We start from the raw sequence: 15,853 nt of genomic DNA on the forward strand, positions 1-15,853 counted from the left end.
GGAGGTTGATTAAGAAGATTAATCATGGCTTAAATCTCATTTGGTTGAAATAGAACTAGATGGATGGGTTGGTACATGACAAATCTCCAAGTTTTGGGGGTACTAGGCTTACTTTTTCCTTAAATCCATGAATCTTGTTCTAAAGTACACCATAAATCTCTCCAAGCGGGGTGACTCCCCGTGTGATCCTTTGACCTGGGGTTTTTATCTTTCTTTTTTTTGGATACAATTATATTCATAATTGATATAACAATAGGATGTACAAATATGTACAAAAGTAGTGAGTTTAGGATTTAAATGCAATAATAATGGAACATGAGGGCATGAGCTAAATTTATGGACTAAAACACCTATTTCACATATAGAATTAATTATATAAAAAAAAAAGATAGAAAAGGTGATTCGGGTTGCACTACAACTCTTTGAAAAGAAATGTGAATAATTTGATGAAAACCGCGATAACCAAGAATTAGGGTTTTAATCTCAAGTAAACCATTAAAATTTTATTGTATTATTTCAAGAGCTAGAGTTTTAACAGAGCTTACAAAAGTTAGGGATCTCACATAAAAATCTAAAATACAGGATTGAAATGTTACTCTCTTCCATGGGTCTAAATTTTGCTAATAATAGGTTTACAATAAAATTGAATAACTTAAAATGAAATATATTTTCACTATTCATACAATTTTCACAACCAAATTTTTCCTTAAATGCATCTTTGAAATCTGATTTCATTATACAATTGCAACTTGTAGTTGCGATTTTGAAATCACATCGCAACTTCAAGATATAATTTTTCTATGCCATTTGTCAACAATCACTAATGGGACATGTCAACATGAAATTACAGGTTGAAGATCTACTTTCATCTCTTGAAATTGGAACTTGAACCTGCGAAAACTCAACTTCATATGTAGTAATATTATAAATTCAAACTTAGCTACTCTAAAATTATTCATAATTATTATTTTATGATTCAAATTTGTTTTATACATAAATCCTACACTAGATAAATTTAATTCCAACTACACATTCTAACTGGAGATAAATTTAGAGAAAGTAAGTGAGGTATTGGTATGTGATTCAAAGTCATAGACTTTGAGATCCCGAAATTAGTCAAAATGTGTATAAGCTAACTAGGATATGAAAAAGGGCATGGCTTCCGTCCTGGACCGTGCTGTTAGGCCCGTGGAGGCCCACCACGGGTCCCGTTTTGATAATCTGAACCGTTCAATGTGTAGAACTCGTCGAGTACTATATGTCTGTAAAAATCACGTTAATCGGATATCGATAGTTATGCGATCAAATCAGCTTTATATAAAAAAAAAATGGACGGCAAATAAATTAATGGTTGACAAAAATCTGTTTTGATCACATAGCTATCGATATCTGATCAACGTGATTTTTTACAAGCACATAATACTCAACGAGTTCTACATGTTGAACGGTTCAGATTATCAAAACGGGACCCGTGGTGAGCCTCCACGGGCCCAACAGTCCAGTTCGATTAAGAACTGGACAGAAGCCATTCCCTATGAAAAAATTGATTCAAAATTGTGTAGAAAATTCTCACTTGATAACTAACATTATCATACTTTAGTCACTTTAATGAGTTAGTTGTTTCAATTATTATTTTAACAACATTTTTTAGAATTAGTTACATTTGAAGAGTATTAAGAAATTTTTTAAATATATATATATATATATATATTTATATTTTGTATGAATAGATAAAATAAAAAATAATTTTAAAGTATATAGATAAAAAAATAAATTAAGCAAAATAATAATAAAAAAAACAATAAATATTTAAAACATAAAATATTTATTCCCACTCTAGGGTGGGTTTTGAAAAGACTTTGAAATTTTGGAAATTTTTGAAAAGTGATTTTGGAACTTTTTTTCAAAAAATTTGAACTAAACAAAATTTTAAAAAAAATTCTCAAAAATTATATCTTAAGATACAAACCAAACAAGCCCTAGGTTTGAGTTTTCTGAATTAAGTTTTTTGAAAACTGAGTTTTTTGTTTTTAGTGAATATTTTTAAAATTTAAGCATTTTTTTTTACTTTTTTAGATGTGTCCAACCTTCCCACATGAGAAAAAATAATTTAAAAAAAATATATATTAAAACCCTTTTTCATTAAAAATATTTTTTGTCAAAAAATATTTATGTTGAAAATATAAATTAAAAAAATTAATGTAAAAACGATTTTTCTAAAACCGTTTTTTATTAAAAATATTTTTGGTCAAAAAATATTTATGTTGAAAATATAAATTAAAAAAAATTAATGTAAAAACGACTTTTCTAAAACCGTTTTTTATTAAAAATATTTTTGGTCAAAAAATATTTAAGTTGAAAATATAAATTAAAAAAAATTAATGTAAAAACGGCTTTTGTAAATACGTTTTCTAAAACGACTTTTCTAACACCGTTTTTTATTAAAAATATTTTTGGTAAAAAAATATTTATGTTGAAAATATAAATTAAAAAAAATTAATGTAAAAACGATTTTACCAAAACCGTTTTTAATAAATTTAGAATTAATTAATAACTTAATTAAAACCGACTTTTCTATAACCGTTTTTTTATGTTCAAATTTTATTATTATTTTAATCCCAAAACATGGCTTTTCAAAAGCCGTTTTCTAGAAAACGGTATATTTAAAACCGTTTTATCCTAGTATGAAAATAAAGTTAAAAACAAACCCTAAAGTGGGACTAAAATATTCTAAATGTCCCGATCAGGGAAATTGGCCCTTTTCTCTCATCCCAACTTTCCTATATAGGTCAGTTCGATGGCCACTCTCTCTCTCTCTCCCCTTGAATACTGTTTCGTGAGCTCATTTCAGTTCATAGAGATACACATTTGGTAATCTTCAGTTCATTTGGACTTGTGTTGATCACTTTGTTAACCGAGGTTTCTTTTATTTTTGTGAATATACATATATGTATGTCTATGCAATGCGGTTTCTGATTGTTGAATAATTTTGTGGGTGATTGGCAATGCTTTGCACTAAGATTCCCAACGATGGACATCATTGGTTTCTAATTTTGTGGGTAATTTACCTTTTTATTTTATTTTATATTTTTTTTGGACCAGAAAGATCTTAGACATAAAATGTTTAGACTAAGAAAAATTTCAAATTTAGAGTACTAGTTTGTAGCGTTTAATCCGGGCCGGCCTGCCCTAAGGCAAGTAAGGCTTGTGCTTTAGGCCTCATATTTTGGCTCAAAAATAGGGCCCCAAATTAAAAAAATTGTTATAGGTTCAATCTTTTTTTTTTTTTTTGGTTTTAAGATCAATTTAAAGGGTCCCAAATGTTTTATTGCGCTCATGTATAATTTAGCCTATATTTATTTATAAATGTGTTTGGCCTATATTTATTAAAATGAAAATATATAAATAAATAAATAAAAAACAATAGGGCCCCTAAATTTGGTAAAACATATAAACATATATAACATAGGGCCCCTAAATTTGGCCCAAAAATAGGGCCCCTAAATTTGGTAAAATATTATAGGCTCAATGTTTTTTTTTTTTTTTGGTTTTAGGATTGATTTAAAGGGCCCCAAAATATTTTTTTTGGTCCATGTATGATTTACTCCATATTTATTTATAAGTGTAGTTTGGTCCATATTTATTAAAATGAAAATATATATTAAAAAAAAAGTGTTTGGGCTCAAGAAAAATAATACATACAATATATGGGCCCTATTTTTTTTATTTTTTATTTTTACCTTCTTTATCTATTAGATTTTAGTGGAATAAATAATTTTGCTCAAATTTTTTTACCTAGGTCTTTATCAATTTTAATTGAATAATTTTTTCCTAATTTTTTTTGTTCTAATTTTGTTTTATTAAATTGTTTTATTTATAATTTTAATGATTATATGTGTAAGTAAATTTTTTTATGGTTATAAACAAATAAAAAAATTGTAACTTATCGTTTTATTCATAAATTTTTTTTCAGTATAAAAGGGCTCCCATTTCCAAAATTCGCCTTAGGCCCCGACGAACTTAGGGCCGGCCCTAAGTTTAATGGCAATGCAAGTTCAGATTTTGATTCGTTCTGATATGTTATGAGAGCTGGTAGTAGCTTTTTTACTCTCCATTTGCGTTCCTATGAATACTGTTCTTAATTTACTTATCAAAAAATGGATAATGGTTCTTAAGCAGCTCTTTTCGAATTGTATTCAGATATTGGGTGAGATGAGACTTTCTGGGTGGATTTTCTTGGCAATTTCCTGGGCATTGGTGAGCCTTGAAGGTGCAGCTTCTCATCGAGATCAGCCTCTTTCTAGAATTGCTATTGATAGAGCAGTAGTTGCTCCAGAGGATCGGGCTTTTGTTAAAGCCTTGCCTTCAATTCTTGGATTAGGAGTAAGCTTCCAATGCCCTCTGACAGACTTCAGATGACCGGGTTTTTGCCATTGATAGACTTCATTCGTCAAAGTTTAGTTCACTGATGGAGAAAGAAAGACATGGTTGCAATAAATTTTTCTAGTCATGCACTTATTGTGCCTCTTTTTCCTAATTCACAGTGGTTAAATTTTTTTATAGATCCTGAATTTTCATTTTCTACCTAGGACTATTGGATGCAAGGTTCACACAAAGAAAGCTAGAAAAAAGAAGAAGAAAAAAAAGAGGGGCTAATTTTATACTAATAAGATGATTCTTCTCTGTTCTAGGGCCAAAACACTGAATGGGTGACTTTAGAATATAGCATTCCAAACCCATCAATTGGTGACTGGGTTGGTGTATTTTCTCCTGCCAATTTCAGGTAAATTGAATGCCTTTGTATGTTATAATTTATTTATTTCATTATTTATTTTTAAATTTAATGTGATCTCAAAGGAAATATTTGTATTTCGTGCTTTCAGTGCTTCCACCTGTCTTCCGGAAAATCCAAGAGCTGGTCCTCCGTTCTTGTGCACGGCACCTACTAAGGTTTTGTGCTGTGCTGCTTTTCTATGAAATTCTTCTATGGATTCTTAGGCTGCTGCCATCCTGTTTAACTCAACAAAAGTGGCTACAAAATTTGAAATTCACTATATCACTTCTTGTGCAGTATCAATATGCAAATTATACCAATCCCAAGTATAAAGACAATGGAAAAAGGATGCTGAAGCTTCAATTGATCAAGCAAAGATCGGACTTCTCTTTTGTTCTATTTTCAGGCGGATTATCAAATGTATGTTTGCCTTGCTCACCATTACCCTGAAATCTGCATGGTTCTATTGGCTGTTAAAGTTTTCACAAATGGGGCAAGGATAGAGAAGCCCTCAGTTTTACTTGTTGACTTGTTAATTGTTATGTTCGACGTTTTTTTAGTTGATTGGTTAGTTGGCCACAAACTGTTTGATAATTTACGTTGTTTGGTTTCAATTTCCTGAATTATATTTCTGAGAATTGAGTTTTTTGTTTTTCCTTTTTTCTGTTTTAGTGATTTTTTTTTTAATATTTTAAGGGTTTTTTTATTTTTGATTTTATTTACTTTTAACTGCCGCCAGATGGATTCTAAAGGTTGTCAAACTTCTCCCAAACTGGAAAATTTTTGGAAAATCTTCACAACTCAATTCAATGTGTGTTTTTTAAAAGATTTTTTTTTAGGTCGTCTCTCAAGTTGCTTGAACGAAAGTTTTCCAATTGAAAATTATGTATAGTTGATTCAGAATAAGTGTTTTATCTTTTGGCCTCATATCTCCAAGAACAATAGGGAGAGTGATGATGCCACATTTCCTTGTATCTAAGATGGGAGCTACTCAATTCATTGTTTGTTATGATTATCTATGGCAAACCTAACTCTTTGTCTTTTGTTCATATATATTATTCCTTTTTTATTTATTTTTTCTAGTGTCTTTTTCTCTCTTATTTGATTCTTTTATGAAAATTATGTTTCCTCTTGCATGCTAGCCATTTGTGACCTCTGTTACAATTTAATTCTGCTAGCTTCTTTATGAAACAGCCGAAGCTGGTGGCAGTGTCAAATACAATTACTTTTGCAAATACAAACTCACCAGTTTACCTGCGTTTGGCACAAGGAAAGATGTGGAATGAGGTAAGTCTACTTTTGCTGTTAGTTTAGTCCCTAGGGTTTTTATATGATACTTAATGAAAGTAAGGGAGAATATATATCAGATAGCTAAGCGTTTGTGTCATGACCTAAACCCGCCCCTATGGGTTAAGGACATAACCGGCCAGCAATCTTGAGATTACCTACGGCCTCATATTCTTCAGACGTAACTTGTCAGAGTAAAGGGGCCAAACGGAAGCAAAAATTAAAAACTTTGTCCATAGAGCCGTGCTTATATGCACATCAAACAGACCATATTCAGTTACGTTAATAACCCACCTCAAAATTACAGTTTCACAAAATTCATTACAGGCAGGATCATTCAAAACGAGTCAACCTATGACAGGCTATTTACAGATATACACTAGGCCCTTGCCAACAGGACAAAACATAAGTACATAGCAAAAAGGCAAGGTAGGTCTCAAGAGTGAGACGCAAGGCTGACTTCCTCCAAACTCGGATTTCTCCTAGCAGACTTCACTGGGGCTGGGTTTGGACTTCCCTTGGCTCACCTACAAACACATGAATGAGCGTGAGCGATAGCCCAGTGAATAATATCAAACATGACAGTTACATGACAATATGTAGAACAACATGCTCCAAACGGCCTTGGGCCCAATTCATACTTCTATTTAACACAGATATATATATACTTATACAAAATTTAGTTCAAGTGACTGTAGTTCCAACATACTGGCCTTTGGCCCATTCAGGATTCCATTCTTGTCAAAACGGCCTCCGGCCCATTCATTTATGTCAAAACGGCCTTCGGCCCATCCATTTACGTCAAAACGGCTTTTAGCCCATTCATTTACGTCAAAACGGCTTTTAGCCCATTCATTTACGTCAAAACGGCTTTTAGCCCACTCATTCATGACAGAACGACCTTCGGTCCATTCATATTCATCTAAACGACCTTTGGTCCATTCATATACATCAGAACGACCTTCGGTCCATTCATTCTTATCAAAACGACCTTTGGTCCATTCATATACATCAGAACGACCTTCGGTCCATTCATTCTTATCAAACGACCTTTGGTCCATTCATATACATCAAAACGACCTTCGGTCCACTCTTTCTTATCAAAACGACCTTTGGTCCATTCATTGATTCTTGTCAGACTTTAGTCCACAATCCCAATTAACAGCTCATAAAGTTTATAAGGGAATAACAATTGGACATTGACAAACTTTCAAATATTGATATTACTCACAGTGATCGGCTTGTTGATTTGCCCTGGAGCTTGACCCTACACGTTTCATGAACACAAAAGGGTCATTAACAGTTTAATCCGTTCTTTAATTCACATATTCCTCTTTAGGCTTTATTATTATCTCATTAACTCATTTACAATGCTTAACATATGCCTAAGAGTGCTTGCAAGTGAAACAGAACGGAAAACAGAACACAAAATGCAAAAACAGGATTTCAGAAAATAGGGTCCCCGCTCGAGCGTGGACTTCCCCGCTCGAGCGGACCCTCAAGGCTTGCAAAAGTGCTGGTTGCATCAAAAATACGCTCGAGCGTGAAATAGGATGCTCGAGCGGAAGGCCTGTCAAAATAGCTCCCACGCTCGAGCGTTAATTACCACGCTCGAGCGAACATTAAGTCTGCAAAAAGTACTGGGAGCACGCATTTCCCGCTCGAGCGTCAGGTTCCCCGCTCGAGCGGACCTCAAAATTCTGGAAAACCCAGAACTGTGTTCCTGAGCTTCAACTCGAAATTCAAAGGTTCAAGATGCATGATTTCGGCTCAAATATCATAGAAACATACACTAACATGGCATAAACCCCAAGTTACAACATAATGAAGCTCAATCCCAAGAATTACTTACATGCATGGCCCATTTTGACTCAAATTCATTTTCCAACATAATTAATTCATGCATTCCAACTTCACATCTTCATCAATCATGCATGCATGCCAATCCTTGACTCCATTTCTATTACAATTGGTACAAATGGTGCTCATAACCATGAAGCTCGACCAAACCATACTTGCATGTATGATTCAACACCCAATTTCTCATATTCTACTCCTCACATGCTTGATTATGCAATTTCATGGCAATTCTATGCATGCATGTGCATATAAACTTCAAATTCATCATACTCAATACCATTCATGTTCTTGATCAAATATTCTCTTCGAATTAACATTATTACATACACAAATTCATGAATTAAGGGTTGATCACTCACCTAGGAGCTTTAATCTCCACCCGTTCTTGTTAATTCTAGAGTGTAGCTTCCCAATCCACAATCTTGAATCAAAATGCCCAATGGTGCTTCCCCTCTCTCTCAAAGTCGACTCTCTCTCTTTTCTAGAGAGTTAAACTCCAGCCAAAATGATATAAGGAGGAGAATTGAATGTAACAAGGGCCCTTATATGGCCCCACTAACTTAAAATTATTAATATTAAATAATTGAGGCACTAGACCCTCAATTTAATCAGTTTAATCTGACCCGAATAAATTTCCAATTAAGTTTCACCGTAGGCTCTAAAAATTATGCCAATCACAATGGCGTAATCAATTTCGGGTTCTGTGGCCGATAGGGCCCTCAATTTAATTTCCAAAGTAGTTTACTCAAACAGATATTCCTACAGTGAACAGATAGAATTGCAAAATCACATATATTCACATAATGGCACATAAAGTCAGGCTGAACACGTAATCATATTCAAATTAAGGACCAATTTAGCATAATGCAGAACAGGGGTATCACAGTCTTCCCCCCTTTTAGGAAGTTTGGTCCTCCAAACTTAAGTTACCTTCGTCGGAAAACAAATGTGGGTATCGTAGTCGCATTTCCTCCTCTTTTTCCCACGTGGCATCCGTCCCGTAGTGCTCTTTCCATTTTACTTTCACCATTGGGATGGACTTGTTTCTCAATTCTTTCACTTGTCTGGCAACAATTCTTTCCGGCCACTCTGCGTATGCCATATTCTCATCAATAGCTACCCGGTGGTAATCAATCACATGTAACGGGTCTCGGAGGTAACCCCTCAACATCGACACATGAAACACATTATGGATTTGCTCGAATCCCGGTGGCAAAGCAACTCTATAAGCAACTGGACCAAGCCTTTCCAAAATCTGGAACGACCCAATGTAGCGGGGCGACAACTTGCCCTTTTTCCCAAACCTGACTTGGCCTTTCATCGGAGAAACTCGAATGAACACATGGTCGCTGACCTCATATTCAAGAGGTCTTCTCCGAACATCTGCATAATTCTTCTGTCGATCTTGAGCTGTTTTGAGCCTTTGCCGAATAGTTTTGATCTTTTCAGAGGTGTCTTGTACAATTTCAGGCCCAAGCAAAGCTCTGTCCCCGACCTCTGTCCAACAAATAGGTGATCTACACCTCCTACCATACAAAGCCTCGTATGGTGCCATACCGATGCTGGAGTGGAAGCTGTTATTATAAGCAAACTCTGCAAGCGGCAAATAGTCTTCCCAACTCCCCTAAAAATCCAAAGCACACATACGAAGCATATCTTCCAAAGTTTGTATCGTTCGTTCTGACTGGCCATCTGTCTATGGGTGGAATGTAGTACTGAACCTTAGTTCTGTTCCCATAGCTTCCTGCAAACTCTTCCACAATCTAAATACAAATTTCGGATCTCTATCCGACACAATGGATACCGGAACTCCATGTAAACGGACAATTTCATCAACATAAATAGTAGCCAACCTATAAGCAGTAAATGTAGTTTTGACAGGCAGAAAATGTGCAGATTTAGTCAGTCTATCAACTACAACCCAAACAGAATCCGTACCTCGGGAAGTCCGAGGTAGGCCAACAACGAAATCCATAGTCACATGTTCCCACTTCCACTCAGGAATAAGGAGAGGTTGAAGTAGACCGCCTGGTTTCTGATGTTCAGCCTTAACTTGCTGACACTGAAGGCACTTGGACACATATTCTGCAATCTCTTTCTTCATTTTAGGCCACCAATAGGTTTGTTTCAAATCCCGATACATTTTATTGTTACCCGGATGCATAGCAAATACGGATCTGTGGGCTTCATCTAAAACCCTCTTCCTTAGCTCCGGAATATCTGGGACACATATTCGGTTTCGAAATTTCAACATTCCATTCTCGACACTGAACTCTGCTTTTGGGCTTACTTCAAATTCATCAATTGCCTTTCTGAGGAACTCATCTTCTTTCTGTTTCTGCTTGATTTCATCAACAATTGCCGGTTCGGCTGTAATGGCAGCTATCAATCCGCCCTGTTCACATACCACCACTTCAATTTCAGACTTTTCAAAGTCTTGCAAAATCTCCCTTTGTTCAGTAAGCAGACAAGCCATACTCCCTGTTGATTTTCTGCTCAAGGCATCAGCCACTGTATTAGCTTTCCCGGGGTGGTACTGAATCTCTAGGTCGTAGTCTTTTATCAGTTCTAGCCATCTTCTCTGACGCATATTCAACTCCTTCTGCGTGAAGAAGTATTTCAGGCTCTTATGATCCATGTAGACTTCACACTTTGCCCCATACAAATAATGCCACCAAATTTTCAAGGCAAAAACAATTGCGGCCAATTCTAAGTCATGTGTTGGATAGTTCTTCTCATGTGGCCTCAACTGTCGGGAGGCGTAAGCAATAACCTTTCCGTTCTGCATTAACACACAACCCAAACCCTTATAAGATGCGTCACTGAAAATCACGAAATTTTCCGTACCTGACGGTAGTGTCAAAATTGGTGCAGTGGTCAATCTTGTCTTCAATTCATGAAAGGCTGATTCTCTTTCACTATTCCACTCAAATGGTTGTCCCTTACGTGTCAATTGGGTAAGAGGCACGGCTAATTTTGAAAAGTCCTTTACAAACCTCCTGTAGTACCCAGCCAAGCCCATGAAACTGCGAACTTCTGTCACATTAGTTGGTGTAGGCCAATTCACAATTGCTTCTATTTTCTGCGGGTCCACTGAAATTCCTTCCTTGTTGATCACATGCCCTAAGAAAACAACCTCATCCAACCAAAACTCACATTTCTTTAGTTTAGCAAATAGTTTTCTTTCCCGAAGTATTTGTAGAACAGTCCTCAAATGATGTTCATGTTCAAGTCTATCTTTAGAGTATATTAAAATATCATCGATGAAGACAACAACAAACTCATCAAGGTAGGTTTTAAAAATTCTATTCATTAAGTCCATAAATGCTGCCGGAGCATTAGTCACTCCAAATGGCATAACAAGAAACTCAAAATGACCATACCTCATTCTGAATGCGGTTTTCTCAACATCCTCTGCTTTAACCTTCAGCTAATGATACCCGGATCTCAAATCAATCTTAGAAAACACCTGTGATCCCTGCAACTGATCAAATAAGTCATCAATACGGGGTCAGGGATATTTGTTCTTTATCGTTACCTTGTTCAATTCCCTGTAATCAATACACAGGCACAAAGTACCATCCTTCTTTTTCACAAATAACACCGGTGCACCCCAAGGCGAAGTGCTGGGCCGGATAAACCCTTTATTAAGAAGGTCTTGCAACTGTTCCTTTAATTCTTTTATTTCGGCAGTAGCCATTCTGTAGGGGGTTTTAGAAATAGGCTGGGTGCCTGGCACGGTCTCAATAGTAAACTCTATCTCCCTGTCTACCAATTCCCCTAGTAATTCATTTGGAAACACATCTGGGAATTCTCTAACAATGGGAATATCATTCAATTCAACATTCACGGATTGTTCAGTCAATACATAACACAAATAACCCTAGCACCCCTTCCTGATCAATTTACATGCTTTCATTGCAGATATCAAATATGATGGAGGCACTACCCCATTTCCCACAAACACAATCTCTTTCTGTTCTGGTGGTTTAAACACAACCCTCTTTGTCACACAATCTATAGTGGCACAATATTTGGTCAACCAATCCATGCCCAAAATTACATCGAAGTGTCTAAAGTTTAAGGGCAACAAATCTATATATAGGGTAGCATCCTCAATATGCATGTCACAAAACCGATATATATAGTCACATAACACAGATTCCCCTGATGGAGCAGACACACATAACAAATATGGCAACAATTCTAGGGGTCTTTTCAGTCTAGATGCAAATGCATATGTCACAAATGAGTGCGTTGATCCAGAATCAATTAACACAAAAGCATCCTGATTACATATTGAGATAGTACCTGAGACAACGGCATTGGCATTCCGTGTATCGCCCGGAACGAGTGCAAAAACTCTCCCCTGTCTCACTGTATCCCCAGTAGTAGCAGATCTCAAAGTGTTTCCCAGCTTTGGGATCGATGCAGTGGAGCTAGCAGCTATCTTCCCACTATTCTGATTACAATCTCGGGCTATATGCCCTTGTTTCCCACACTTAAAACAGGCTCCCGATGCACGGTAACAGACTCCACGGTGCCTTTTGCTACAAATGTTGCACATGGGAGCTGTGCCTCGGGAAGAACTTGAAGTAGTTGAGGAGCCTGTGTTTTGTTTTTTCAAAAATTTCTTCTTCGAAAAGAAGCCTTGTCTTTTGTTGCCTTTCCATCCTAATGTTGGCTTAGCTTGTCTAGCTATGTTAGCCTCTGATATGATGGCCCGGTCAAGCACCCCGATGTAGGTCTCCAACTTCAGGACATTCACTCGCTCTAGGATGTCACTTCGGAGCCCGCCTTCAAAATGCCTTGCCTTCTTATAATCAGTGTCAATTACGTGTGGTGCAAACCTGGCCAACTCAGTAAATTTGGCCTCATACTCAGCTACAGTCATGCTGTCTTGCTTGAGTTCCATGAACTCTGCCACTTTCCTATCCCGGACACACTGCGGGAAGTACTTGTCATAGAAGATTTCCAAAAATTTCGCCCAGTCAACATCTCTGTGGTTTTCCCTCATCAACATCCACCATATTCTCGCTTCATCTTCTAGCATAAAGGTGGCTAGAAGCACCTTCTGTGTATCCGAGCACGGAAACACCTCAAACAGTTTTTCGATCCCAAGAACCCAAGCCTCAGCTTTCAAAGGATCTAGTCCGCCATGGAACTGTGGTGGTTTCATTTTCTTGAATTCCTTGGTGAGAGCTATTATCCGGTCATCATTCTGATTATCTGGCACGGGTGGTGCCGGAGGTGGAGGTGGCGGGTGTGGTTGCTGCCACTGTTGTTGCCACTCCTGTTGCTGTCTCAAAGCTTCTGCCATTTCTTGGATCAGTCTTTCCATTCTGTCCAGTCTGGCAGTAGAGGATTCCTCTAACTCATCGCCTCTGGTTCTCACCATCAGATTAAACTTGCATTATATTTCATACAAAAGGTACACAAGTACGCATACACTAAGGAGCACATATTTCAAGATAATTTGCAATGCCTGTAGTTCACAACTTACACATATAATTATTCATAACAAAACATTTAAGCATATAATCAATGCTTCCCAACCCGTACTTATCACATGAATGCATCCTAGATCTTATCTAGACGCTTATTGCTCTTTTGGACAAGTGTGTGAGTTATTAACTCGTGCTCCGATACCACTCTGTCATGACCCAAACCCGCCCCTATGGGTTAAGGACATAACCGGCCAGCAATCTTGAGATTACCTACGGCCTCATATTCTTCAGACGTAACTTGTCAGAGTAAAGGGGCCAAACGGAAGCAAAAATTAAAAACTTTGTCCATAGAGCCGTGCTTATATGCACATCAAACAGACCATATTCAGTTACGTTAATAACCCACCTCAAAATTACAGTTTCACAAAATTCATTACAGGCAGGATCATTCAAAACGAGTCAACCTATGACAGGCTATTTACAGATATACACTAGGCCCTTGCCAACAGGACAAAACATAAGTACATAGCAAAAAGGCAAGGTAGGTCTCAAGAGTGAGACGCAAGGCTGACTTCCTCCAAACTCGGATTTCTCCTAGCAGACTTCACTGGGGCTGGGTTTGGACTTCCCTTGGCTCACCTACAAACACATGAATGAGCGTGAGCGATAGCCCAGTGAATAATATCAAACATGACAGTTACATGACAATATGTAGAACAACATGCTCCAAACGGCCTTGGGCCCAATTCATACTTCTATTTAACACAGATATATATATACTTATACAAAATTTAGTTCAAGTGACTGTAGTTCCAACATACTGGCCTTTGGCCCATTCAGGATTCCATTCTTGTCAAAACGGCCTCCGGCCCATTCATTTATGTCAAAACGGCCTTCGGCCCATCCATTTACGTCAAAACGGCTTTTAGCCCATTCATTTACGTCAAAACGGCTTTTAGCCCATTCATTTACGTCAAAACGGCTTTTAGCCCACTCATTCATGACAGAACGACCTTCGGTCCATTCATATTCATCTAAACGACCTTTGGTCCATTCATATACATCTGAACGACCTTCGGTCCATTCATTCTTATCAAAACGACCTTTGGTCCATTCATATACATCAGAACGACCTTCGGTCCATTCATTCTTATCAAACGACCTTTGGTCCATTCATATACATCAAAACGACCTTTGGTCCACTCTTTCTTATCAAAACGACCTTTGGTCCATTCATTGATTCTTGTCAGACTTTAGTCCACAATCCCAATTAACAGCTCATAAAGTTTATATGGGAATAACAATTGGACATTGACAAACTTTCAAATATTGATATTACTCACAGTGATCGGCTTGTTGATTTGCCCTGGAGCTTGACCCTACACGTTTCATGAACACAAAAGGGTCATTAACAGTTTAATCCGTTCTTTAATTCACATATTCCTCTTTAGGCTTTATTATTATCTCATTAACTCATTTACAATGCTTAACATATGCCTAAGAGTGCTTGCAAGTGAAACAGAACGGAAAACAGAACACAAAATGCAAAAACAGGATTTCAGAAAATAGGGTCCCCGCTCGAGCGTGGACTTCCCCGCTCGAGCGGACCCTCAAGGCCTGCAAAAGTGCTGGTTGCATCAAAAATACGCTCGAGCGTGAAATAGAACGCTCGAGCGGAAGGCCTGTCAAAATAGCTCCCACGCTCGAGCGCTAATTACCACGCTCGAGCGAACATTAAGTCTGCAAAAAGTACTGGGAGCACGCATTTCCCGCTCGAGCGTCAGGTTCCCCGCTCGAACGGACCTCAAAATTCTGGAAAACCTAGAACTGTGTTCTTGAGCTTCAACTCGAAATTCAAAGGTTCAAGATGCATGATTTCGGCTCAAATATCATAGAAACATACACTAACATGGCATAAACCCCAAGTTACAACATAATGAAGCTCAATCCCAAGAATTACTTACATGCATGGCCCATTTTGACTCAAATTCATTTTCCAACATAATTAATTCATGCATTCCAACTTCACATCTTCATCAATCATGCATGCATGCCAATCCTTGACTCCATTTCTATTACAATTGGTACAAATGGTGCTCATAACCATGAAGCTCGACCAAACCATACTTGCATGTATGATTCAACACCCAATTTCTCATATTCTACTCCTCACATGCTTGATTATGCAATTTCATGGCAATTCTATGCATGCATGTGCATATAAACTTCAAATTCATCATACTCAATACCATTCATGTTCTTGATCAAATATTCTCTTCGAATTAACATTATTACATACACAAATTCATGAATTAAGGGTTGATCACTCACCTAGGAGCTTTAATCTCCACCCATTCTTGTTAATTCTAGAGTGTAGCTTCCCAATCCACAATCTTGAATCAAAATGCCCAATGGTGCTTCCCCTCTCTCTCAAAGTCGACTCTCTCTCTTTTCTAGAGAGTTAAACTCCAGCCAAAATGATATA

General features: G+C 37.1%; 1 protein-coding gene across 1 annotated transcript in view; it reads left to right on the forward strand.

Moving 5' to 3' along the window:
• The first annotated feature begins 2,935 nt into the window (after positions 1-2,935).
• LOC145802452 (putative inactive purple acid phosphatase 1) overlaps positions 2,936-15,853 on the forward strand; it is a 32,759-nt gene continuing 19,841 nt past the window's right edge. The window contains exons 1-6 of the mRNA XM_082895170.1: positions 2,936-3,059; positions 4,201-4,383; positions 4,692-4,783; positions 4,884-4,950; positions 5,072-5,194; positions 5,969-6,061. Of these exons, the coding sequence (XP_082751296.1) occupies positions 3,006-3,059; positions 4,201-4,383; positions 4,692-4,783; positions 4,884-4,950; positions 5,072-5,194; positions 5,969-6,061 (612 nt within the window). The 5' untranslated portion in view covers positions 2,936-3,005. The remainder of the gene's footprint in view (positions 3,060-4,200; positions 4,384-4,691; positions 4,784-4,883; positions 4,951-5,071; positions 5,195-5,968; positions 6,062-15,853) is intronic.

Source organism: Camellia sinensis, chromosome 11 (genome assembly GCF_055761805.1).
Source record: "Camellia sinensis isolate YWXY chromosome 11, ASM5576180v1, whole genome shotgun sequence".
Lineage (NCBI taxonomy): Eukaryota > Viridiplantae > Streptophyta > Magnoliopsida > Ericales > Theaceae > Camellia > Camellia sinensis.